Source organism: Micromesistius poutassou, assembly GCF_964030765.1.
Source record: "Micromesistius poutassou genome assembly, chromosome: 8".
NCBI classification, from domain to species: Eukaryota; Metazoa; Chordata; class Actinopteri; order Gadiformes; family Gadidae; genus Micromesistius; species Micromesistius poutassou.
This window is the reverse complement of record NC_140278.1, coordinates 6,015,520-6,024,766: the sequence shown is the minus strand read 5'-3', so window position 1 is coordinate 6,024,766 and position 9,247 is coordinate 6,015,520. Positions and strand designations below refer to the sequence as shown.

General features: G+C 41.2%; 1 protein-coding gene across 1 annotated transcript in view; it reads right to left on the bottom strand.

Annotated features, from left to right (window-relative positions):
* The window catches only part of ulk4 (unc-51 like kinase 4), a gene marked incomplete at its 3' end in the record, with an annotated part of 40,038 nt that extends 31,991 nt beyond the window's left edge, over window positions 1-8,047 (bottom strand). Inside the window, exons 1-15 of the mRNA XM_084471881.1 lie at window positions 8,032-8,047; window positions 7,444-7,581; window positions 7,031-7,130; window positions 6,253-6,392; window positions 5,967-6,141; window positions 5,688-5,789; window positions 5,392-5,475; window positions 5,111-5,189; window positions 4,870-5,019; window positions 3,527-3,759; window positions 2,918-2,984; window positions 2,347-2,413; window positions 1,566-1,667; window positions 1,275-1,335; window positions 510-760 (exon numbers count right to left, since the gene is read on the bottom strand). Coding sequence (XP_084328007.1) covers window positions 510-760; window positions 1,275-1,335; window positions 1,566-1,667; window positions 2,347-2,413; window positions 2,918-2,984; window positions 3,527-3,759; window positions 4,870-5,019; window positions 5,111-5,189; window positions 5,392-5,475; window positions 5,688-5,789; window positions 5,967-6,141; window positions 6,253-6,392; window positions 7,031-7,130; window positions 7,444-7,581 — 1,749 coding nt within the window. The 5' untranslated portion in view covers window positions 8,032-8,047. The remainder of the gene's footprint in view (window positions 1-509; window positions 761-1,274; window positions 1,336-1,565; window positions 1,668-2,346; window positions 2,414-2,917; window positions 2,985-3,526; window positions 3,760-4,869; window positions 5,020-5,110; window positions 5,190-5,391; window positions 5,476-5,687; window positions 5,790-5,966; window positions 6,142-6,252; window positions 6,393-7,030; window positions 7,131-7,443; window positions 7,582-8,031) is intronic.
* Window positions 8,048-9,247: the final 1,200 nt, after the last annotated feature.

Genomic DNA, 9,247 nt, shown 5'->3' with positions numbered 1-9,247 from the left:
AAAAAGGTTATTTTCCAGAGCTAGTTTATTTGTTTAGTTTACTGCAGATAACCGCAGTGTTAGATTTCTGTCTGGTTCTCCATTTGTGAGGAGAGGGCTGGTCTGACAACTAGCCCAACCAGGCACTTGGATGGGCATTTAAAAAAGAAAAAGGGAGGGAGGGAAAGATAAACTGAAGCCGTGAATAGTGACCATCATATCAACCACCTAAATATTGTACATAAATATGAATCTGATTTAAATATATACAGCAATAAGCATCATTTTCAGCAGCTTCAGAGTTCAACTTCTAAACTTCTTGTAAACCTGGGCAATGCTATCCTGTATTGCACTATATTATCTGTGTGTGTGTGTGTGCGTGCGTGCGTGCGTGCGTGCGTGCGTGCGTGCGTGCGTGCGTGCGTGCGTGCGTGCGTGCGTGCGTGCGTGCGTGTGTGTGCGCGCGCGTGCGTGCGTGCGTGCGTGCGTGCGTGCGTGTGTGTGCATTTGTGTGTGGGTTGAACTCCTACCAGGGGGGAGTTGATGAGCCGGGTGGCTACGTCTCCACGGGCGACGGCGGCGCAACACAGGTAGCCCAGCAGGTTGACTCTGGAGCGGACTGCCGCAGAGGCAGGAGGAGGAGGAGGAGGAGGAGGAGCAGCGCTGGAGGAAGAGGAGGCCGGAAGAGGAGGAGGAGGTGCGGCCTTTCCCTCCAGGGAGGAGCAGAGCTGCAGGAGGAAGACGCTCCACTGCTCGTCGCTCAGCGACCGGAGCTTGTCCACTGTGTGTGTGTGTGTGTGTGTGTGTGTGTGTGTGTGTGTACATAAACGTTATTCTCTACAATAAAGAACACATTTTAATGTCATGTTTATATCATCCCTGCTTTAACAGGCAGTAATAGTGTGTTCACTTCCTAGGGACTGTTGTTTTATACACACACAGCAAAACTTTTAAAGCCCTACTCAAAACACACCTCTTTAGATTGGCCAATAAGGACCTATGATTATTCAACGTTGTTGTTTTCTTGTTGCTTTTACTACTTGTTGTTTCTCGCACATTGGGTTCAAGAAATGCGCTACATTAATGTCATCCCTAATTAAAATGATTACAATGTATATCCAATAATGTGCACTAATGTAATGTGTGGTGTGATTGCATTAACTACAATCTTAGCCTATTGTTTACATAATAAATTATATACTATTCTTAAATCCACTGTAACAAAATCCCATTATTTAGAATCAGCTGAAAAGTGCATCCACAACGTATGCAGCATCGTGGATATCAAAGAGTACCTGAATACGCTGGCACACACAGAGACTTTGGGTCAAAGCGTACGGCAGGGCTGTGCAGAATCTGGTCAGGAAGAATACACAAAGACAATTATTTTCCCGCATCTTCAACCAAACTCACCATTATTTTTAAAATAAATATCAAATGATCACCATATTGGTATTGTATGAATATGATCCAGCGCTATTGTACTGTAGAACAATAATTGCATAAGAAGCAATAACAGTAGTGAACAGAAGTGTAGGAGGTTAATGTGCGGATGTGTGGACGTGCGTGTGTGCGTGTGTCTGTACCTTGGGGTTGTCGATCACCGCGGTGACAGTCATGTCCGCGTCGGTGTAGAGTAGGGCTTCCACACGGGATGTAGTGTCACTGCTAGGGTTGCTCTCATGGGCCTTATGATGGTATGGTGAGAATGGATTAAAGATCGGGTAAATCATTATTGATTATTACCATGTTAACCACCACGTAGTAAAGGACACACCTAAAACCATGTTTACCAGGTACACCAACAGAGAGCAGCATAGGACAACACTGTGAATAACAATCATATCAACCATCATTATCCCAGTAATTGAAGTATACTATATAAATGAATCATGTTAATGGTAAATTGGTCAATTCTGTCTTTTTTATTTTTATGTTACACCTTAATCCTGTAGTATTCTTTACCCATTGCTTCTGAAGGAAGCATGATGTCTAGCTAGTATGTAGGTTGGCTTATATAATAACTTTAACATGCACTGTGGTGGTAATTCATCTGCATCCATATCAAATGTAAGAATAAATTATTTATATATATTGTTGTTTTAATTGTCTTTATTCCACTCACACTGAGTCAATAATGTCCTCCAGTCACATTGGTACTTTTTATTTATTTGTACAAAAGCATTCTTTAGGGATGAAGGGGATGATTGAGAACCGTGTTTCCCATTTAATCCAAATCAAAATCACTGTAAACCCGGAGAGAGAGATTTACACTTTTCATCATATACAATAACTTTCCTATCAGTGTCTTCCCAAACTGACTGGTGATTGGGACTCAGAAATGGTATTCAGTGGAGTGTGTGTAACCTGGGGTGCAGCAAGCTGGGCGGGGGGGTCAGGAATGCTGCAGCTTCTTCTTGGGGTGGCGCGGCTGCTGTGGGTGGGGCGTGGGTGGGATTGATTAACCGTGAGTGAAATGAGTATCAACAGTGGCACAGCAGATCTCGGGTTCAATAGTCAATGCCCGGTGGCTGGTCTACTTGTGTGACTCTTTGCTGCCATCTACAGTTTGACTACTGTAAAATGATTTATATATTTCAGTGCAGTTTCGGACTGTTTGGTGGTATGGTGCTTTTGTCTCTTTGTTATTTATACAATGAATGAGCTGTATATTTGATTCATACTTTGATACATATAATCTAAAAATAAAATATAATTTACAAAAAAATGGTTAGGACACACAGGCCTATGTGTGGACTATGTGTTATTTTAAAGATAATAATATTCTTAGATGCTCTTGAGAATTAGAGAATTAGAACTGTAAGCTTTCGAAGATCTAGACGGATTTTGATCTATAGATCAATTGATTTACACACATAAAATATGACTGAGTTTGCCTCCAGCTAGCTCTGTGATAAAGTCTGAAAGCTTGATTTACCTTAGCAGGAACATTGCCTCAGAGTTATCGTTATCTGCACTCTTCGGCCTCAGGTCTGAAACATTATCTGAAGAAAAGAATGAAAAAGTACAAAGTATATCATTGCCTTTGCATTTCCTGGTCCAAACAAAGGGCCGTGACGGTCCATGAGTGTGAAATCGGTAGGAACACACTGGTAAAAAATGTCAAGGTGCAAAAAGGGCAAAGAAATTTGATATAAAGGCAACTGCAACTTGGATAACACAGAGATTGTTCTTCTGTTTAATCCATTGAATGAGGAGGATATTGTATTTCCAATCAATGTGAGAGAGTGAAAGGAAATTTTGAAAAAAGCATTGAATGGTGTAGATAAAATAAATAAAGGAAAAGGTGCATTTCAATTCAAAGCATGTTCTGTATACTTTGTACAGCACACCTGTGTGCAAAAAGGATCCCTCAGCTGGAAAAAAGCAAAAAAAAAAATGGATTTGACTATTTAATTACTAGGCCTTGAACCTTATAGGTGTGCACTGTATGCGTTAACGCATCTGCAATGATGGATTAAAATCAGGAAGAATGAATTGAAGTTTACACCACATAATTAAGCCTTATGATAAAGAACTACATTACCCAGGGAGAAGGACCTGCTGGGGTGCAGGGGGTGGGACGCCTGACCACTCTCTCCACCCCTCCGTCTCAGAGAGTCCTGACCCAAGCCGTGGTTGCTGTGGGCAGGCTGATAGGACGAGCGAGGATCCCCATGTCTGGCTCTCGTAATGCCGTGGGTTGTATTGGGGTCTCCGTGGCCTTGTCTCTGGTTGGACTGGCCAACGCTCACACTGCTCAGCGTTCGGTCTGAGAAGCTTTGATTTGGATTTGACACATTGGATGATGCATTGGTAAGACTTTATAATAAGGGGTACAATATTCAACATTAGTTAATGTAGTAATAAGCATTATTATATAGCATCAGCATAGCGGTTAGGCAAAGGGGTAGTGGGTAACCATAACCCAATTAAATAATGTATAAATGAATACCTTAGTTAACATGAACACCATAAAGTTACCTTGAATACCATTAGTTAACATTTACAACATTAGTAAATGATTACTAGGCCCTTAGTCAACTGTAAATGTGTTTCTGTGTGTCTGTTTTTGAATGCATATTTCTGAATGGTTAATTAATTAATGTACCCTTATTGTAAAGCGTTCCAGATTAATTGATCAATTGATGACAAACATGAAAACCCCATCTCATTCACTCCTGTGGGCAGCCCAGGGGCAAAACAGTGCCCTTATCTTTCTCCCTTGTAGTGACTTTCACACGCAAGGCATTTAACACTGTTTTTGAATTCGGGGGAGAAGTCAAACGGAGCTTTGTATGTGTGTTTGTCTTTCATGACAGGGATTTGTATCAGACAAGCCTGCCCCTGGTCTTACACATACTCGACACACTTTAACTTGTACAGATGTAAGAGGTACACGTTTTTCAAGCAGATGCTTTATATCAGAACCCAGCAAACTGTTTACAAAAATAAACTCCACTTTATGGAGTAAGTAAACCCTAAAACGTTATCCCTTGAACTTGGTGGCTTTGTTTGTGGCTACAACTTGTTTGGCATCCTACATTGAGTTTAGGCCTTTCCTCTCCTTTGAATAGCGGCCAATGCAAACATGTTTTACATGTAGAGCATGTCTGATGTGCACAAACATCACTTGACATTTAACTACATTCCCCAGCTCTGACTGTCTCATCAGGGGTCCTTGTTCTGGTCTTCATAAGTACAGTCCTTATTTACCCAAGGCAGCTGCATGCCTTGGCTGTGGGGTTAGTGTTAATGTTGTGATTTGGAAATGTATAAATGAACGGATGGATCCTATAATCGGTTAAAAAAAAGGGAAAAGCTTTTTTCTACTCTGTGTCAAATTGGTATCGGTATCTTATAATGTCATTCCACAATACGAGAACAAACCTTGAACTGATGGAGTCATCTCCATCAAGACCCTCTCCTTCTCCCTCCTCCCTGCACTCTTCCTCTTCAGACCATCCCTCCTCTTCCTCATCCTCTTCCTCCTTCACTTGGGCCCAGAAAGGGTGGTCCAGCAGCTCTGGCCAATCCATCCTGAAGACACAAACCAATCACAATAGAGAGAATAAATGACAAATTAATAGATATATAAAATGTGAAGAGTGTATTACTTCGGGGAACAGACCTCTTGTTGGGGTTTTTGTTAAGCAGGCCTTTCAGAAGGCTCTCGAACTCAGCACTGGGACTTGATTCAGAGTCTTCAACTAGAAAAAGATACAAAGAAATAAAACACTTTTAATAAACATATTTTGAGGTATTTATTGTTTATTGTGAATGTATGTGTGTGTTTGATCCCTGGTCATGATGCAGGTGTGTGTGTGTGTGTGTGTGTGTGTGTGTGTGTGTGTGTGTGTGTGCGTGCGTGTGTGCGTGCGTGCGTGTTTGTGTATGTGCACACTTGTGTACCTGTTTGTCTGAGTGGTGGTGGCTCCTGGTGTGTAATCATTTTCACCATTTCAATGTAGTTTTCAGAATAGAATGGCGTATTTCCTTTAGGATGGAATTGCTTTGGTTAAGTATGGCATAGCACAACCTAGCATACACACAGTAGTACGGCCTAAGTGCAACAGGTCAGCGCTGTTCAACATAGCACATATAGCAATTGAGTTTAATATAGCTCTTGTATATTTCATACCATTTGTTATTTATTTACTATATCGATTGTGTGTGTGTATATGTGTGTATGTATGTGTGTATATTACCTGAGTACATGTGGTAGAGCATACAACCCAATGCCCACAGATCAGAGCTGGGGCTGGTATTGGCTCCCTGCAAGACCTCTGGTGCACTGTAAACTGGAGAGCCTGTATGCACACACACACACACACACACACACACACACACACACACCAGCATTTGGATCAATGTTTAAACTAAAACAAAATGTGTGCTCCTCTTTGCGGTCAGAATTTTTTATTTTCTCTCCATTTAAAATTAACATTACACAACCTAATCTCAAAACCAATAGAGGTGGTCTGGACCTCGTATCCTCTTCCTGAGGCTGCTCTCGGAGATCTCCTTGTCTCCCTCTCCTCCCTCGCTTCCTGCCTGGCCCGAGAGGGACAACATTGTGAAGAACTCCTCCAGGGTCTCTCCCTCCGTCCTGGACAGACAGAAGTTACTCAGCTTCAGCACGCCCTCCCCGTCCAGCAAGACCTGAGGAGCAGCCACAGACGCCACGTAAACACTAAGCCATAGACGCCACATTCTTTCTTTGTCTGCCTTACATTTATGCACAGCTGGGAAAGCAGGGGGGGGAAAACATACCTTGGCAGGGGTGAGGTCAGAGTAAATGATTCCTGATTGGTGGAGATGCTTAAGCCCTTTAACTATGTCCCATCCAAAGGACCTCACCATGTCTTCTGTCAGACAGCCATCCTGGCCAATCACAGACTCCAGGGAGCCACCTCAAGAAAGAAAAAAAACAGGGATGTTAAATAATTAAATGTAAGGTCATATGCATCTTTAAAGGTGCCATGACATGCCACCAGGTGTGGTGTGATTTGCTGTTACAAGCCATTTTGTAAATCAGCCCCTTAAGACATCACAAGTGTGCGTGTCCACATAGATGTGTGACGGATAGATGACGAGCAACTTTTGCAACAGTCCACTGGGTAGGCTGATAGACTGATCTATCCAGCACACATCTAGGTGGACACGCCCACTTTCTGCCCCATATGATGTCATAAGGGGCAGATTTCCAAAACGGCTTGTAACGGCTAATCACACCACACCTGGTGGCATGTCATGGCATCTTTGATGCATTGGATTCAACTAATAATCTAAAAATAAAAATACTTATTTTTATTTAATTTCTTAGCTTCCACTACAAGCATCATAATTGAAACAAGAAGCTCAAGAAGAAGAAAGTATATTATGGTGTACTGAACAAAATAATGTTACCATGACAATTTAGAATTTAAAATATCCAAAACCAAAAAAAGAAAAAGCATCTCAAAACAAAAAAAGAGTCAATGCGAAGTGATGAATGAGATTTGAAGATGTTTTTATGCAGTGTAGCAGGACTAAAGTCATAGCCACTGACCTGTACAGAGCTCCATGACCAACCACAGATGATTACTGGTTTCATACCACTCGCAGAAAGACACAATGTTCTGATGGTCCAGATCATTGCAGAGGCGTACCTGAATAACGACAAAGATATTAGTTGATTATCCATCTTAAACATGTAATTATGGAGATGTTCCTTTTTGTTTCAAAGATAAAGAAATATATTTATATTATATATTAGAAAGCCATAACCATTATAAAGAAATGGTTATGGTAGAAATGGTTATTTCAGCAGTTAAATGATGGTTAAGGGTTTGTATTGGCCATAAATCAATCATTATAAATAATTAAACCACTTCATAATCCTTACAATTGCAAAAACATTGAAAGCATGTTTGTCAAACATGCGTGTTGAGTTGCACGGGGTAGAATATTAAACAGACTTACATGGTTGGTGATTTCTGGCCTCTTGTTCTTATCGGCACAGATAATGGCTACATAGCCAAGGCTGCCCTTTCTTCTGCCTTTGTAGACCACAGACCTGCTACCTGTCCCCAGCTCATCATAAAGGATGAAGTTCTCCATCTGGTATGAGATGAGGATGACATTAACTAGCTGCACAGTGTACACATCTTGGAAAATGAAAAGGAAACCACAATTTAGTCACATTTACAAAATATAAAGAATGGGCTAAACATTCATGTTTTAGAATAGTAAATGTTGACCATAACGTTACACAGCAGTCTCCGGGGGAAAAAAAAAACTGTACGCAGGGAAAATTTGAATATGAATAAAATGAATAATATAGCTTAAAATGTTGTTGAATTGAAGTGTCGTTAAATACTGACAGGAATATAAAATATGAATAAATCACATTGATTAAATAAAAAGCACCAAAATAGAGCACACTGTAACGTAAGACATCGAGACCGAGTTTACTGATCCGTTCACTAATACACACAATGTAAACAGCTGCATCACCCGAGACACGATAGTGTCTGAAGTAAAATGGTAAACGACCATTGCTAAACTTACAATAAATGTATTTACAGTTGTGGTCTTTCCTCTGTTGTCATTGCCTATGCCTCAACTTCTTTGGCTTGACCAACGCGCTGTTTGTTTTACAGGAAGTTGCTTCGGACCACTCCACGGCGGCTGTCGGGGGTACGGGGAAGTTTCATGGCTATATTAAGTTCCGTATATAGACTAAATAGCTTTCTATGTATTCATTTTGATTGTGTAATTTAGTTAGATATTAACATTATTCATGTGAAATTAAAACGTAGTGTGTGTTGTTGTAGTTTGCGATTTACCAGTAATCAACTAACCCTAGTGTTGTCACCTTGGTGCCGTCCCTTCGTTGCTAAGCGACAGGACAAGACGCAAAAGGATTGCCATAGAATGGCAATAGAATGGCTGAATGAGATACATTATTATATTATATAGATGTATGCTAACATTATTTTCTACTACTTCATTAAGGACTTAATAACTTGTACAACCCTACCTGCAATAACATTGCCACCACCAAGGGTCTGAAATACCTTTCTAGAAGACCCCCAAGGAAGTTATTAACATTACACCAATTGATCGGAAGCAAGTGAGCTTTGACAATGACTTTGCCTTCCTGTTGGGCTTAAATACAAATAACATGCGGTGGTGCTTGGACACAAGCATAGCCAGAAAGCAACGTTGTCACCAGAACACAAGCAACCTCTGTGGACCTCCGGAGAACCAGGAACATAGCTGCACAGCACCACCTGATGCTGCTACACACCCCACCACCTGATGCTGCTGCTGCGGCCCACCACCTGATGCTGTTAATGCTGGTGCCGTCACATCATAACCTGCCCTTAACATTATTTCTAACTCTCTTCTCGTGTGTCCAATAAAGTCACACATATTGTGGAACATATAGATAGAGATTGTGACATGCATCAACTGTACCTATGTCTGGCGTTTTAAAACAGGGACAACCCATTGATATACAACTTTGCACTTGTAGGTGTATCTTTTGGTATGAGTTACATCCTGCATTACCGCCTCTAGTGACCCGTATCCGCCACTACAGCTAGTTCAACAAAACGGTGCACCGGCGTAATAACATTATTCTGGAAGCTAGTAGTCCTAGTTATTATCATCGGACTATTCCTTGCTACGCCACTTTTGGCCTGAAACTATTATTGTCGAGGTGGGGGAGAAAAGCCACAGTTCAAAATGTTACTTTACAACTCACAATCGTGTGATTTTA